The 17,992-nt window shown below is 43.9% G+C and overlaps 1 protein-coding gene across 1 annotated transcript in view; it reads left to right on the plus strand.

The window, feature by feature from the left end:
- The window catches only part of SLC24A3 (solute carrier family 24 member 3), a 482,065-nt gene that overhangs the window by 439,456 nt on the left and 24,617 nt on the right, over positions 1 to 17,992 (plus strand). The window contains exons 10-15 of the mRNA XM_041732814.1: positions 1,958 to 2,091; positions 3,896 to 4,056; positions 4,835 to 5,105; positions 11,946 to 12,112; positions 13,267 to 13,381; positions 14,702 to 14,814. Of these exons, the coding sequence (XP_041588748.1) occupies positions 1,958 to 2,091; positions 3,896 to 4,056; positions 4,835 to 5,105; positions 11,946 to 12,112; positions 13,267 to 13,381; positions 14,702 to 14,814 (961 nt within the window). The remainder of the gene's footprint in view (positions 1 to 1,957; positions 2,092 to 3,895; positions 4,057 to 4,834; positions 5,106 to 11,945; positions 12,113 to 13,266; positions 13,382 to 14,701; positions 14,815 to 17,992) is intronic.

The following is a 17,992-nucleotide window of genomic DNA, read 5'->3' on the forward strand; positions in this document are numbered from 1 at the left end:
CCGGGAGCCCGACGTGGGATTCGATCCCGGGTCTCCAGGATCGCGCCCTGGGCCAAAGGCAGGCGCCAAACCGCTGCGCCACCCAGGGATCCCTGGTCCCAAGTTTTAAATTGAAATCTCTGCTCTTTAGCCATCCCTGTCCTCAATCAGAGGCTTTAATCATGGGGTTTTATAAAATCTGATTTATAAAATTGCACACTCCACAATAAAATAGCTTCAGGGTGCAAGCACAAAATTGAAAACATTCAATTAAAAAATTTAAAACTGAATAGCAGCAGTTAAAAACAGCATATATTAGAGTTGTCAGCTGCCTCCTGGGTGGATGACTTTAAACATTCTATCTGAAGGTCAAAAGAGCAATTTCAGTTTGGCCAAGTAGATGGAAATCTTAAGGGAGCATGAGGCATACCTGGCCTCGGTGAGGATTGATTTGTGTACATCTGGGTCTCTTCTTTGGGATTTGGTCCCCAGGTGGTCCCCAGACCACCATTCTGGTGGTTGAGGTCAAGAGATTCACATTCAGCCCTGCCTGGTCACAGCTTCACACTCCACCACTTGCTAGCAGTAAGACCTGGGCCAAGTAATTTAGCCATTTTGAATCTCTGTTTCCTCTCTTACAAAACAGGGTTCATAACACCTCCTGCAAAGGTTGTTTGTAAGCATGAAATGTGACAGTATAGTTGAGTCATTAACCAATATCTGATTTCAAGAAAGTTCATATAATAGTACTAGACATAGTGTTATTACCTTGTTATCCAAATCCAAATAGATGTGTAACACACAGTTGTGCTTTCAAAGCAAAGCCCTGTGCAAGTTGGTATCTCTGTTGGGAAATGGATTCTGAGTCAAGATGACAGAAATACTGCCTCTCCCCCATAGCTCTATCAGTGGGGCAAGACATTCTTTAGTCTAGAAAGTGGGGAGACCTTTTTATTAAGAATTTGAATATTTTCTCTTTTTTTAAGATTTTATTTATTTATTCATGAGAGACACACACAGAGAGAGAGGGGCAGAGACACAGGCAGAGGGAGAAGCAGGCTCCATGAAGGGAGCCCAACATGGGACTCGATCCCGGGGTCTCCAGGATCATGTCCTGGGCTGAAGGCAGCGCTAAACCGCTGGGTCACCAAGGCTGCCCCAGAATTTGAATATTTTCAAAAGCCAACAGATCAGTATGACAACCTCCCATGCTCGTCCATCAGCCCTGATAGCCACAGCCCACACCATTTCCTTCCCTCCACATGATATGAAGCCCCAGACAGCATCCCAATTCATCTATAAAACTCTCAGTCTACATCTCTAAAAGGACTCACCTTTCACATAACACCACACATTATCGCACTCCAAATTAATCACAGCCCAGAATGGTTTCTGAAAGCCAACAGCCCACCGAACCTGGAATTATGGCCCAACACTTAAACAGAGATTCATAGGACCCCAACCTCTGATCTTAGAAAGCCAAGCACCAACAGACCCAGAGTGCCAGCCAGCCTGTAGCACACAGACTGTGATGCACTGGGTAGCATGGATGTAATGCCTGCTCCTTCTCCCACCCAGCACATCCCTGACAGCAAAGGTCCTGGAGACGTGGCTGAGAGAAGGGAGACCTTGCCCATCCTGCTAAGTCTCATCACGGCCCTTCCATGCATGGACTTCAAGCAAGGGAACTCAATCCCAGGGTTTCTCTGCTCACCTAGAAAAGTTGCAAAGAAGGCAGTGTGTCTCTACTTACTTATGTGCTGTTGGTTTTATTTTCACTTAACATAAATCAGAAACTAGGACAGACTGCATTTTGCTGTGGGGAAATGGGAGGACAGGATAATAATAATTATAACTTGAGGCACAGAGTCCCCCACAGTGTGCCTAACCTCAGAGCCACAGGGCACAGTGGGTGAGGGCTAGGAGATGGGGGAACAGCAAACACTGATGGACTCCTTCTGCTCATTACTTTGTTCAGATATAACGCTTGCATCCATCAGTGCTTCGAAAGGAGGACGAAAGGCACTGGGAACATGGTCAACGGTTTGGCCAACAATGCTGAAATTGACGACAGCAGTAATTGCGATGCGACTGTGGTGCTACTCAAGAAAGGTAAACTCAGACAGCCTGGGTCCCAGGAGGAGCTCCGGAGGCTGCCTGGCACCCACTGTCACGGCCACCCCTGGGGTGCTGAGGCTGGCTTGGTGGGATGCCACCTGCCCCAGAGGAGACCGAAAGAGAGGAGCTCACGGGCCTCCTAGTCTCCCTTTGGCGACATCCTGGGGCAGTCATACCTGGTGATGAGCCGCTTGGGAAAGCTTTGTGGAAGTTCTTGGGCAAAACATTTGCTGGCAGTGACACGGGGTAATTAGGACACGATGGTATAGGAGAAAAGACCAGGGATCTTGAGGTATTGACTCTGTCACATTTTGGCTGTGTGACCATGAAGCAAGTTAACTTAACCTCTCTGAGCTTCAATTTTCTCTTCTGCAAAATGAGGATAATTTTTGTAATGAATAAAGGAGATAAAATATGTCAAATACCCAATTAATGATAGTTGTTGTTAGTACATTTTTATGTCCACATTTACTTTCAGGTTACATTACCTCAGTTTCCAAGCTATAAAATAATGTTAGAAAGTTACCACTCCCTCCTTTTTTTTTTTTCCAAGGTAATTATTTTCAATAGATTCTCATTAAGCAGTTGATAAACTAACAGAACTAAGATAGTGTTCACTAATAAATAATATTCATTCTTAGAGGAACACAGAAAGTTATCATTTACTTTTGCCTTAGAATGTGTTTGGCTTTTCATTCAATTTTTTTTTAACTTTCTCCAAAAATGTGTGGATTTATATCTTCTTGGTCTCATATGGTTGCTCTGCAGGAAAAAACAGAAAAAGAAATTAGAAAATGTATAGGTTATTTTCAAAGTATATGTCTGAGTTTGAAATCTGTGGGTAATTACTAGAATTTGGAAATCGATTATTTGATACACTTTTCTAGCTATGTTTAGCAAAAAGATGAGTATTTAATGACATCCCACATAAGGATTTCACTTATTCTGTTCTCTTCTGGACAGTTTATAACCATAAAAAGAATACTCTTAGGGAACTGAGAAAGGCTACCTCATATTAGTCAGTGTTTCCAGAGATCATTTCATGCTTTAGCAGCTTGGAAAACCAGAGTGACGACCAGGAGAGTGTGTGGCCAGGGACCTGTGAGCTGCATGCTCATGTTGCACATTTGTAGAGAGGGGGCCTGGCCCTTGCTGAAACGTTTTTATCAGGCCTGCCAGCAAATGTTGTGTAACAATTTGGGCTGCTCTGGACGTTGGGCCTCTGTAATGTGGCCAGCTCACCTACCCACCCCTTTGTCAGCCTCGCTCATAGGCTGGGCTATGACAATGTACACGTTCCCCCACAAAGCCCTCCACTTGCAGCTTTTAACAGCTCAGAACATTGAACATTGTTGACATTTGAAAGGCATAGAGGATTACTAAAGATTTTTGGGGTCTTTCGTGTGCCACAGGTCTGGGGAATGCGGGAAAAATCCTTTAAGGAGACAAAGGAATTCGCTTATGTTATCACTCATTCTTACCATGCCAGTGAATGACACTTAATTGTTTCAAGTCATTTCAAAAGAGCTTCAGTGAGCCTAATGGAAAGAAGAGTTTGACTATTTTCCATATGTTGCTCACTAGAAACCTCCTTGGATGGATGGATGGATGGATGGATGGATGGATGGATGGATGATTGGGTGGATGGAAGGAAGGATAGACAGGTAGATGTGTGGGTGGATGGAATCATAAATGAATAGGTGGGAAGGAGGGAGAGGCTAAGGGAGAGAAAGCTAAATGTCTCTTTTCTGCTCCTAGCCTCAATGTTATCTTTATTTCATGTTTTTAATTTCCCTAGCTAATTTTCACCGCAAAGCATCAGTGATTATGGTAGACGAGCTGCTGTCAGCCTACCCTCACCAGCTTTCTTTCTCTGAGGCTGGACTTCGAATAATGATCACCAGCCACTTTCCCCCCAAGACCCGACTCTCCATGGCCAGCCGCATGTTGATCAATGAGGTAACTGGAAAAGCACACTCTATTTGCCACTGTATAGGAGTGGGAGACTTTGGGAAGGGGGGAAAGTTTCTTGGTCTGAGAACAGAAATACCAAACTCAATATTTAACATCCCTTAGCTATTTCCCAGAATCTTTGCTCATGAGGCCAGCTGTGCATCCTTGTTCTTGTTCTTCCCTCGATATGTCAACAGACATGATCAGGCTCCCAGTTATATAGAAAAACTCTATTTCCTTCTACCTGCCTTTTTCTTTTCATCTTTCATTTGGGTAAAGCCCTCTGATGTGAACTTGCACAGAGGTAATTGCTGAATCAAGGTTGCCTTACTTTAAAGTAATTTCATCTTGGACCTGAATTTTTCGGTGTATCCCTTTTTCTGGAGTGGCAGCCTTATTGATACACTAGCCCAGACACATTTGTGTGACTTTCTCACGTATTGACCGAGGGATGCCTACAGTCCAGAGAACAAAGATAATACTGCAGCACACAGGGAATCAAGAACACTGGTAGGAAAGAAAGGTGTATCTAAACTGCATACATAGGAAATTTCCTCTAAAGGGATTTGCAAGTTCCAGTGGGTCATGAAAAGTTAATCCTCCCTCCCAGAAGGAGGTTATCTGAGTTCTTCTCACTTTGAGGAATCCCTAAAGACTTCACTGCAGAATCTCCTGGAAGCATCTTCTTGTCAGATGCCTGAAAAAGATCCCACTAGCCAGTGTTCTAAGTGTAAGCATCTCCGGTACCTCTGACTGTGTTAAGAATGTGCCTTTCTCTTTCCAGAGACAAAGACTGATAAACAGTAGGGCCTACGCCAATGGAGAATCTGAGGTGGCCATCAAAATCCCAATTAAGCACACTGTGGAGAACGGGACAGGGCCCAGCAGTGCCCCAGACAGAGGCGTGAATGGGACTCGGAGGGATGATGTTGTTGCCGAGGCTGGTAATGAGACAGAGAATGAGAATGAGGACAATGAGAACAATGAGAATGACGAAGAGGAAGAGGAGGATGAGGATGATGATGAAGGACCATACACGCCATTCGACCTCCCCTGTAAGAGGTCCTATGTTCTAGGCTGGGGTTGGGAGCTGCTTTGAGGCCACTGAGTAGGTGTCCTTGATTTTGGTGATCTGTTTGACAATTCAGAGAACTATATATGAACATGGTAATATTTATATTATATTAACTTCTACAGTGGGCAAAACTCTGTTTTAGAGGATCCAAAGATGAACAAGATGGGAACAAATGATCACTGGTTGAAATGTGGGCTCTTTGACCAAATTTATAATTTGTTGGCCCTTTGTGAAGGAAGACCCTCTCTTAGATGTTCCGTGGGAACTTTTGGTGCCAAGGAGGAAATGCACGTGACCTACGTTGGGAAGGCAGCTTGGTGCTCAAGGGAAGAGGTGCTTCATCCACCTTCACCCATCCCATTACATTTGGCTGGGGGAGCTGACCAGCCAAGGCCAGCCTAGGGGGAAACATGCACACTTCCCAGTTGGCCTTTGTTCTTTTGCTCACGTCCTGCCCCTTATCCCCATTCAGGTTTCTTCTCTCCCATGACCTGCTTGTTTCTAAGACGGACACCACAGGAGATACAGACCTGGGCAAAAAGCATCCTGGCCCCAGCTAAATCTCACACAGTGATGCTAGCCAAGGGAATGTTCCCTGGTATCTTGAAGGGGAGGCTTAAGACATGTGTAGCATTCAGGACCCCAGCCACCAAAGCAGTGTCCTCCCTTGACTGCTACCCAACAATGAGTTGGCCATTCCAGAGACCTTGTCTCCCCAGCCCACCCTTTAGTGGAACAGGTGGACCAAGCCCAAATAATTCTACCTATTTACTACACTGTGCAGAAGCATCCAACTGTTTCAGGAAAGAGCACCCTGGTCAAGTGTAAGAGGCTTAATTAATGTGTATGACTTTTCCAGGAGTTTAAAATTATAGGAGAACTGTGAATTCTGGGGAAGGATTGCTTGACCCACTTCAAAAGCCATTTAATGATAGGATGTGGATGTGGATGTGGAGTGTCAGAGATCTGTGTTCATTTCAGATGTAAGGCCTTTCTGTCATGCAGGGATTAGCAAGTGAAACTAGGACCAGAACTGTTCCCGTGTCCCCTCAGGGCCCCTCAGATCTCAAAACTAACTAGAGAATATTCCCTCGGATCCTATGCCCCAAATTCCCAAACCGCCCAGCCAGAGTTAAATCATTACTTGTTAGCAGCTTATCTTGATAGAAAAAAAAAAAAAGCATGCTGGCTCTTTATCCATTTTGCCATCTTTGACGCCTTTTCTTGGTGACTTTCTTCTCTATGGACCAGAACAAAAAAAAATTTTAAGAATTAAGTAACCAGGCTGTTTCTCCCTTATGCACTTTTGTGTTCCTTTTCTATTGCTGTATAACAAATTACCACAAATTTAGCGGCTTCAAACCACACCTGTTGATTAGCCTCCAGTTCTGTAGGTTAGAAGTCCAGCACCGCCTGGCTGGGCTTCAGAGGCTCCGAAGGCCATACTGGAGGTATAGACAGGGCTATAGACTTTCCCAGAGGCCCCAGGGAGAATCACTCTCTAACAAAGGCAGATTATTGGCAAAATCCAGTTCCCTGTGGTTGTATTGCTGAGCCCTGTTTCCTTGCTGGCTGTCACTTGAGGGGGTTGCTCACTGCTCCAGATGGCGTGCATTCAAATCAGCAATGGCACCTCTGGTCCTTCTCACATATCTGGTCTCTTGGACTGCCCCTTCTGCTTTTGAGGGGCTTGGACCAGGCCCACCTGCATTCCCCCTGTCAGGAGGCTAATTTGGCTACACAGCATAGCACAGTCACCTCCTCTTCACAGGTTCCGAGAATCAGGGCACAGACTCTTGGGGGCTTACTTCTAAAATTCTGCCTAGCCTGGCCTACGCTTTCAAGAGTTCACCATTGGCAGCCCATAACCAAGCTCCAAAAAAATGCCTATTTTGCTGAAGTGTTTCACTGATTAAAGAAGCTCTCAGGCCAGGTGAAGAGTCTATAAGGGGCCAGAGTCGGCCCCCCAAAGGCCAGAAGCCCCATGCACACCGCCCTCCCCCCCAGGCAGACGACTAAGGACCTGTGAGTGATACCAGACAACTCATCTGGTTGCCACAACTGGGTCTTATTAGTGGGACAAACGGGTCCCTCTCAGGTCAGTTGTTTCCTTTTCCTCACCTAAATGGGATGGATGCCAGACCCAACTACGAGGTTTCCAGGTATCTTGTAGCTGTTGTTTGCCTCCCTTCCTCGTCTCTGTGGTTAGTTGCAGATGAGGAGGCCTGGGGCTTCCAGCCACGTCATCTTGTCTCCTTGTGTGTGAAGAGATGTGGTTGCAGGTGTGGGCTCAGGAACCCCACCTGAGACATCCTGTATCCTTTGGAAGCACGGGGCCTGCCACTCCTTGGGGCCTCTGCTTCATTCCAGGGCCCCAAGCTACCGAGTAAGGAAATGGAACCAACCAGCCCTGTCACCTGGGCATCCTTGATAAAATGCAAACTCTGATTCGGGAGGTCTGATGAGGGGCTCAAGATTCTGCATTTATAACAAGCCCCCAGGTGACATTGGTGCTGCTTTTGTCGGTAGGCCACACCTGAGGCAGTGAGGGGGGTAGCCCCTTGGAGTCACACCAGCAATCTTCACAGTTCTCCTGAGTTTCAGGGGAGCCTCATTCAGAGCCAGGTGCTGCCTCTGAAATGGAGAGCGAGTTTGTCCAGCTATGATCTTCTGTTCCCACCAAAGAGGCCAAACCCCTTTCCCAGACTCAGGAACTTCCATCTGAGGCTAACAGGCTGAGTATCCAGCAGGCCCTCCCTTGGGCAGGCGGACTCCTCACAGCAGTGAGCGGGCCAGCAGAGGCCACTTGAGGAGCCAGAACTCAGTCCAGGGAGCCCCACATTCGGTTCCTCTGCCCTCAGTTCCTTTGGCCTGGAAAAGCTCTGTCCACATAATGAGATCGTTTTTCCCTCTCATGGTAATCCTGCAGGTGCATGGCTTTCTGTGTTTATGTCATTCAGCTGTAGGGCTTTCTTCTTTCCAAGACTTGACTATAGTGAGTATAAGTAACGAATAGATAACTATGTGGAAGTATGTAAATATAGGCATATAGAGGATGCATGTACACACAGACACATATATTGTGTGTGCACATAGTGCACATACATGTGCAAACTGGAATATAGGTATGTGTGCATATATGTGCAGTGTGCACATGTATGGTTGGTATATTGTATACATATACATGTTTATTCATACAAAATATACATTTTTATGTTATGTTGTATGCTTATATGGTATATGCACAGAGATTAGCATATCTGTGTTTTTATATGTGCATGAAATGTACATATAGGTTAAATTCATATATATTTGTATATACATCTAGGCATAGTATATGTGTATGTACATAGATATATATATAAATTGCACATGTATTCTTATCTCTTGCATGAGGGAAGCTTTACTATCGGCTGACAGAAGTAGAAATGTTTACATATAGGGGCTCCTGGGTGGCTCAGTTGCTTAAGCATCCGCCTCTTAATTTCAACTCAGGTCATGATCTCAGGGTCGTGAGATTGAGCCCTGCGTCAGGTTCCATGCTGGGCATGGAGCCTGCTTAAGATTCTCTCCCTCTCCCTCTGTCCTTCTCCCTCCCACCTGCTCACGCTTTCCCTCTCACTCCAAAAAACAAGAAAGAAATGTTTATATGTGTACATAGACAAACATACTTTCACAGAAAAAGACTGCAAAGAAGCACACAAAAATATGAGTATGTTTATCCTAGGTGGAATTATTTTTTTTTTCTTTTTTTCTGGATTCTCCATCCTAAAACACTACACTTTTATTGCCTGTGTGGTTAGAACAAATTGATATATTTAACTCTATGTCCATAATAATGAGTGATGACTTTTTCTTCCCAATAGAATTAAGCTTCTTTATTAGCTCAATAAGGGATACAACTTAAGAACAGGTCTTCTGCTTTATAGAGCCAAGTCACACTCAAAGGGATACTGTAATGCTCAGAGTCCCCGCTTCATGTCACTGGCTTCATCTCCCAGCTGCTGGCTGCCTTCCGAGAAATCACATAATCACTGGTACATCAGGTTCAAGCACAGGGAGTCTGATTTTCCTAACTCCCTGTTCTATCCTCAGCACCTGGAGCAGCACGTGGCACAGACTGGCGGGGGCGGTATTCAATGAATATTTGTTAAGTGAAGGAATAAACCTGCCCCTGGTGGAGGGGGTGCTCTGTTTGGACCACACAGCAATGGAAGAAAAGATGGCAAAATGTCCAGAAACACTGTTGATTCAAAGAGAAAGGAAGCCATTCTACCCCTTTATTCAGAAATGGAAATTTAGGTCAGCTAAAATGTGCACATATATTAACATCCCTGTGCTTATATATGTATATAATATACGTAGAGGTAAATACACATGACATATGTGTGAATTATATACACCTATGCATAGTATACTTTGTGCATATATTCTTTGTGTGTGTGTGTGTGTATATATATTCTTATCCCTCGCATGAAGGAAAGTCTTACTGTTGAGTAACAGAAATAGAAACATTTACATGTGCATATAGGTAAAAACACTCTTCGGGAGGAAAAAAAAGACTGAAAAGAATACCCCAAAATATAAGTATGTTCCTTTTCTGACTTCTCCTGCTCCTCATAATCACTTAAAAAGCACATTTCTGTATCAGTTGGTTTGCTGAAGGAGTTATATTTGTTACGTTATGTTTAAAGGTAGCTTCCAGATGATACTGATTGAATTTCTACTGTAAGTTTGTGGCTGTTACAATGACTGAAATAACTGAAAGAAATAACTGAAATAACTGAAAGAAAGCACATATATCATGAAACAGAGAAAACTGTTTTCTAGATATAAGGCCCCTCCAGGGTCAAGTCAGAATTTTCTAAAGCAGCTGAGAGGAAAATCTCAAAATCCATTGGTGCTCACATGTACTGCTTGCAGCTTTACTTAATCAATATCATTTTCTAAGCTCCTGCAGTCTTAAGTTCTGATTTCTTTCCTTTTTTTTTTTTTTTAATTTTCTGGAGAATGACAAAGAGCCAGATTGCAGTTATTTCTCTTCCCATTTGAGTATCGCTTTGTAACTTTGATGGGTTGTGTATTTTAAACTGGGCCAAGTCTCTCTGTGTGAGGGCATCGGCAAGACTGGAAGGTCAGTGAGGGTATCCCCAGAGCCTCAGATGGATAAATGATATCACCACAGTCCTGGATTTAAGAGCCTGCAGAATCAGGACGCCTATGAGATTCAAGGGTCTTACTGTACTCTGGATTCTACTGCATTTGGAAGCCCCTCACAGAAAACATCTGATAGCTTTCTTGCTCTGAAATCCAGCCAGACAGTCCCAATGTTGTCATCCATCCATTCCCATCTTCATATCCACATAGCAGCTAATTGGAAAAGTGCTGGATACTGGCATAAAATTACAAAATAAATTTCATTTAACATTTTATTAATCACTGTGCAAAGTATAATTTTAAAAATGCCTCCTTAATTCTGGTAGGAGTATAAAATGGGACAATCATTTTGGAAAAGTGCTTGGCAGTTTCTTGCAAAGTTAAATAAACACCAACCCTGTGACTCAGCAATTCTACTCCTGGGTCTTTGCCCAAGAGAAATAAAAACATACCCACAAAACAAAGTGTACAAAAATGCTCATAGCCACTTGAGTTGTAATACCTGAAAACTGGCAAGAACTCAAATTCCCATCCACAGGAGGATGGATTAACAAATTGTGTATTCATAGGATGGAACACTACACAGCAATTAAGAAGAATGAATTCCTGACACACGCACGAATTAACCTCAAAACACATATTGACTAAAAGAAGGTGGTTGGCTAAAATCACATAGTGTATGATTTTCTTTATTTGAAGGTGGATAACAGGAAAAACTAACCTATGACCTTAGAGGGTAGAAGGTTGACTAGAAAGAAGCTGGGGGAACTTTCTGGAAGGCAGAGATGTTATCTCCATTGAAGCAGGGAGTATATACAATATACAATACATATTTCTTACCAGAGGTATTAGCACTTAAGCAGGATGGTAATAAAGGCTAGAGGAGAATTGATATGTTTATCAGATCTGAGGCTACAAGGAACTCATGGCAATATAGTCACCAAAATAAGCATTTATGGGTGTCTGAGACATAGAGTTCAGGCAACACAGAGATGATAGATCAGGTCATTACCAGCCGATCCATCACCTCATCCATAGCAACAGGTATTTAGAGAGCCAGAAATCAATGACTAATTTGCAAATTCACATTAGCTTGAGATACAAAATCCCAAGCAACCTTGACAACCTTGAGATCTTTCAAATCCTCTTTCAAGATTTTGGGGAGTTGACAGACAATGTTGAGCAATTCCACTAGGTGGCGCTGTGACCACTGACACTTTATAATCTGGCAAGATCTTTGTTATCTGTGGGGAGAACAGACCCCAGAAAGACTGGTGGTCTTCCAGCTCCCCTCCCCGACCTTCACCCACACCCCACACACTCCTCTCCCTTTGTGTCTGAGAATCTTCCTCATCCTTTCCCACCTGGCCCTATGTGCCAAACCATCCTCCCAGCCCTGCATACTCAGAAGTGACTCCTCTGTCATTTGGGTGCCTAGCTAGCAGGTGAGCAGTGGATAACTGTTTTTATCCTGCCTGATTTTGTACACCAGGTTTTGTCGCTGGTGGAAAACTATTTGTGTCTTTTATGAAAAGAACAACATAATAAGGCTTATTTCACAGGTCATCAATTAGGATACAAATGTCTAGGGAAAATAGCATGGAGGGCTGGTAAAACAGAGAAATAAACTCACTAAATTTTTTTGCCTTTCCTATTTTCCCAGCTGGAAAACTGGAAACAGTGAAGTGGGTGTTCACCTGGCCACTGAGTTTTGTCTTATACTTCACTGTACCCAACTGCAACAAGCCCCGCTGGGAAAAATGGTTTATGGTGACATTTGCTTCTTCCACATTATGGATAGCAGCTTTCTCCTACATGATGGTGTGGATGGTGAGTGTATTGAGGACCCCATGGCATTGCTAGATCTCTTTAGAGAGAAAAAATACACTCAGTCAGAGGGGAATAGGAAGTGTGTTTTCAGCCCTATAACTGTCAGTCAGCTATTGCCTCAATAAGCAGCATACCAAACAACCCTTAAACTCAGTGCTTTCGAATCACAAGAAGTTCTCCTCCTGCTCACATATCTGCAGGTTGAGTGTGGTTCGATGAATCTTAGCCAGCACTGACTGAGCAATTCTGCTTTAGGCCACAGCATGGTTGTGTTTGATTCAGGCCGTGGATGGGTTTCATGTCTACTCCATATGTTGGCTCATTGTCCATGGACCTGTGGCTACCTGGGTAATGCTCTTCTCATGGCAGATTGTTTGAATGCCAGAGGGCCAGTGGAAACACTGCCTTGGCCTGTGGCTTCTGCTCACTCTCAGTGGAGTGGAGAAACTATACTCCACCTGCTCTAGTGAGAAGAATAGCAGAGCCACAAGGCAAAGAGCATGAAGGAAAGACATGAGGAATTGGGGAGTCATAATCCCAGCTGTCATAGCCACTTCCTCTAACTGAGTCACAGTTTTGTCAACCAGAAAATAAGGCCCTTGGACCAGGTACCATCAAGGGTCTCTTCTAAAACTAAAACAAGGATTCAAGGACTGGCATTGATTGTGGGGTTATGGCTCAAAACAGCCTCTGCCTGAAAGCCAGTTTAGGAAACACAACCCTCCAGAATTCATTGCCCATTTCTGACTTTTCTTTTGAACTAGGGAGCAAACCTAGTCCAGTGCAGCACGGCAGCCATCCATCTTGGGTTTCCCAGGACCATCCTAAGTTCAGATATTCTGTCCTCAAATCACCTTTTCCCAGGAACTGTTTCTTCTCTCTCAAGCTTCCTGCCTCACCTGAAAGGAACACGCATAAATGCCAATCTCTGGTTGGAAAACATGGATTCCATAATTGCACCCTGGTCCCCTGACCTGCAGTCCCAGTCTGCTCCACTCAATGTTCTTTGCCATCTACACTGATATGGAGAGCAGACATTGCCCCCTGGGCAGACCACTCAGACTGCAGCCTTCTGTTCTTCTTGGACCGAGGATCCACTAGCAGGTAGAGCTGGCATCAACCCCCAGCTCACTACCTCTTCCTGCTTCTTCCAGGTCACAATCATTGGATACACACTGGGGATTCCTGATGTCATCATGGGGATCACTTTCCTTGCAGCTGGAACCAGTGTGCCCGATTGCATGGCCAGCCTCATTGTGGCCCGACAAGGTGGGATCTCCAGTTACATGGGGCGGGGATAGGGAAGAAAGGGGTCTCCTCTGGGTAGGGGGAGCTTTAGCGGATCCACGTGGCAATTATCAAGGATGATGGGTGACTTCAGTGCGCTGTTGGTTAAAAAGCTAACTGGAATCAAAAGAACAGAGGAAGAAGATCTACCATTAAGAAAGGCAGAGATGGGGACACCTGGGTGGCTCAGTGGTTGAGCGTCTGCCTTTGGGTGTGACCCTGATCTGGGGATCAAGTCCCACATCGGGCTCCCCACAGGGAGCCTGCTTCTCCCTCTGCCTATGTCTCTGCCTCTCTCTGTGTGTCTTCATGAATAAGTCAATAAAATTAAAAAAAAAAAAAGAAAGAAAAGAAAGGCAGAGACATTTCTAGGTAGCATGCAAAGCCCCATTTGGAGCTTGTGTTACCATCCTTCTATTATTAAAAATAGTCATAAATGTAATGATAGCTAACCTTTGCTGAGTGCCACACATCAAACAAAGCAGCTTAGGGACGTTATCTTATTTAAACAACTCTACAGAGTAGAGAAAATCAGACCCCATTTGATGGATGGGGAAACCAAAACTTAGAGAAGACAGACTCCTATGGTCTACCCAGCTGCATGACCCTGGTAGTGGTGGTTGCCACAGGTCAGTCCTCAGTGTATGGCAGAGCCTCCCCTCCTTCAAAACCAAGCTCACAGATGGATGCCCCTTCCAGATGGCCATGCCCTTCGCCAGCACCCATTCTAATTTATGTGACTGATTTGTGCTAGATTGCATTTGTTTTCAACAAACACAGTGTGCAGCTACAACACTTAGCACAGTGTCCCCTAGAAGTCCTCACAAAATTCCACTGCTTACATTATTTTTCTTAATAGTGCTCAACTACTTAGAAAAAGAATTAAAGACAGTGTAGAGCAGTTGGGAGATGGTACTAACATATGAGTTGGTGAGCTCATGAAAGGCTTAATAGCACTGTCGATTTTGTCCTTTCTATAAGGATGCTTCAGAATTTGGGGAACTATATTTGGCTTTTGCAAACATTCACATTTAGCTAATGATCATGTTGAAAGGTCAACAGTTCAGTGGAAGGTGCATTTCATTCTATTCTGACCTGTTCTATTCCATCCCTTTCTACTGAAAATACATATTCTATTGAAAATAAGGGTGGTGGCCTGGGAGGGAACCATCTAGCAAGCGAGCTAGCAAACCTGCTGCTAAGTCTCTGGCTGTCAGATCAAGGGTTGAGAGAGTCCTTTTGGAAGGCCCCTGTACTAGCCTCAGATCCCCTCTTCACTTAAGTGACCTCTTTTCTTTGCAGGCATGGGAGACATGGCTGTGTCCAACTCTATTGGGAGCAATGTGTTTGATATCCTCATTGGCCTTGGTCTCCCATGGGCCCTACAGACCCTGGCTGTGGACTATGGATCCTACGTGAGTTGGTTTTGCCTGCGATTCCTCTTCAAGTCTTGGGCTTTGGGGACACTGTTTTCAGGGCAAAGGCGATGTGGAAATACTAATTGTTGAGAGTTAAACTCTTCCTCATTGAAGACCTTCCAAAATCAGGCTTGTGGGGAAATTCAGACCTTGAAAACAGGATTGGCAAACTTATTCTGTGAAGGGCCAGATAGTAACACTTTGGGCTTTGTGGGCCAGATGGTCTCTGTCACAACTATCCACCTCTGTTGCCCTAGCTGTAGACAATGTGTAAATGAGCGAGTGTGGCTGTTTCAATGCAACTTTCTGTACAGAAACTGAAATTTGAATTCTTTATGATTTTTACATGTCACGATCTGTGATATAGGATTCTTTTCATTCTTCTTAACCATTGTAAAATAGAAAAATCATTTTTAACTCATAGATGATGCAAAAATTGGAGGTTGGCCACATTTGGCCTATGGACCATCATCTGCCACCCCCAGTCTGGTGTGTTTGCTTTGTGGGCAAAATAATTTCATTCACGGAGGAAGGGACAAAAAATCAAAATGCCCTTCCTCCCTCCCAGAGATCTGATGACAGTCAGACCCCGAGATGATGGCCTCCATGCTGTTTCTTGAGGCTAAGCTGATTGTGATTTCAGATATATGTGTAGGTGAGTGACACAGCGGGTATGGCCCTCTTTCCCAATTTGTTAAAATATTCCCCTTCTGCTGATGGCAACTCTGTCTAAGACACTGTCTGAGGACTGACTGAGGAAGACGCTGCAATTCAAGATTTTTGCACAGGAAGACACAGGAAAAAAAGAATAATGTGCTCCAGAGTTTTTACACCCAGCCCAGTGCTGGTTCTCTAAATGTGCTACTGAGCATTACCTTGGTCTATCTACACAATTTGTTGTTAAGTAATTGTGTATCCTGAAGAAAATATGATGGCCTATTTAATCAGATGATGGTTGTCCTCCAAGCTCCTTGGTGAATGGCTGTTTCAACTAGGGAAGGTCCAGCCAGATGCAATGAAATTGAAATCCATGCAGAAAGTCCACGTGTTTTTGGTTCATCTGAAGTTACCTCTTGGCTGAGAAATTTCACCAGAAGGTGAAGATCAGCACAAGGAGATGGAAAGAAACAGAATGTGTTCTAAGGAGTGGAGATCTCTCTCCTCTGTTGTCAGTGACATTGGGGAATACCATGGTGAGAAAGACCACATTCCCTTGGGGGAAGGCTTCTCTCAGGAGAGAACTATGACATGAAATCTGAATGAGTAGAGAGAACAGCCATGGGGAAATTGGGGCAGCATGGAGCATTCCAGGCAAAAAGAACAGCAAGTGGAAAGGCTTTAAGGCAGAGATGCAATTGGCATGTTGGAGAGACAAAAGCAAATCCAGTGTAAATGGAATAGAGTGAGCCTGGGGGAGGGTCCCCATGCTTCGAGAGGCAGTTGGGAGATTAGGCGGGGTCAGATCATGTGAGTGCTCATCAGACAATAAACAAATAATGATATCCAAACTTCCATGACAATACAATACTGATTTAGAAAATGATGTCTTTGGTGACTTTTATGAGAGATTCAGCAGCATGAGTTTTAATCCTGGACCCTAAGCCCAGGGATAAGGACCACTTAGCCTTGGCTATTTGTAATGTCAACAGATTCCCACCAGAAAGGCCAGTTCTTCAACAGCCCCAACAGTGCACCCTAAACATTACACCTCCAGACTACTCTCTGTCTTAGACATTGCATAAAGCCAAGCCAGTGCCCCTCAGAGTCACTGTGCCTGAATCTCCTCATCTTTCCCCTCCTACTAAAGACTACTCTGCCTCAGATGCAGACATCCCATCCTCTTCCCATTGGAAATTATGTCCCTTCTTTCAGGTATGTCTCATTCAGAATTCCTTTCTGGACCCTCCCCACCACCACCACCAATGGCATCTCTCTCCACAGCCCTTGTTTCTATTTCACTCACAGCCCTTGTCCTAAATCTTGAACTTGCTTCATGTTTTTAAGTGATGCATGTAAAATAGACACTGAAGAAATGTCCTCCAAGTTGGCCACTGAAAGGACCAACTGGGTGGTCACAGGGTTCCAGATAATCTTCCTAAGATTTTATGAGTGACATTGTTGTCCATCAGGCAATTATGAAGGGACAAACATCAACCAAGTCCACGAGAGTTTGATGTATATGCTAGAATGTAAACAGATAGTAGTATGATATACAAGTGCCAGATAGGAAGCTCCAGGACACTTGTTTAACTGTGCATCAAGGATAGAGAGGACATGCAAGTGTCAGTGGACACTAGCAGACTCTAAAGTCTAGGGTGTCAGGTTGAGAGTGGAAGCCCAACAGGAGGATTTGCTGGATAACCTTTTACCAGAGCTGCTGAGTTGCTTTATCTGAGACATCCACCCATACCATAGGGTTTTTCTCTCTGCCACAACAACCATCCTGGAGCACATTGACCAATCCTGCCTCTTTGAACTCCTTTTTCTGAGCCATGTGTGGACTCTCCCAGTTAACACACCATTCCTGTACTTAAGGTGAGGACAGTATTATCTATTATACTGAATATCTTTCATTAAAGTCACTCTTCCTTAAAATACAAGTTCACCTTGATTCTGTCTTGCCATTCCTCACATCATCTCTCGGGTTTTTCTACAGTCAAATCATCTTAACTTGACTTTGTTATTCCTTTTTTCTGATTAGAAAAATAGCACATGCTCTTCATCAAAAATTAGAGAAACTCTAATTATAGAATACTCTGGAGCAGTGCCTGCCCAATAGAACTTTCTATAATGATAGAAGTGTTCTATATTGTACTGTCATATAGAGTAGCCAAAAGATCCATGAGACTATTTAATAACTTAAAATGCGGCTGGTTCAAGTGAAGACCTGGATTTTTTATTTTAATTTGATTCTAATTAATTTCAATTTAGGTAGCCACATGTGGCTGTGGCCACCCATGCGACTCTGTTGGGTCAGAGGATGCAATAAAAAGTATGCACAGTTCAGTCTATAAATATCAATTGTTAATATGTCAGTATATTTTTCTTTCCACTTTGGTTTACATAGCTGAGACTTCACTGTACAATTGTGTGCATTGCTCTTTTTTTCACTCCTTAATATAGCAAACATGTTTTTCTTAAAATCTTACTAGAAACATCATCTTTAAAGGCAACC

This window comes from Vulpes lagopus, chromosome 18 (assembly GCF_018345385.1).
Source record: "Vulpes lagopus strain Blue_001 chromosome 18, ASM1834538v1, whole genome shotgun sequence".
NCBI lineage: Eukaryota > Metazoa > Chordata > Mammalia > Carnivora > Canidae > Vulpes > Vulpes lagopus.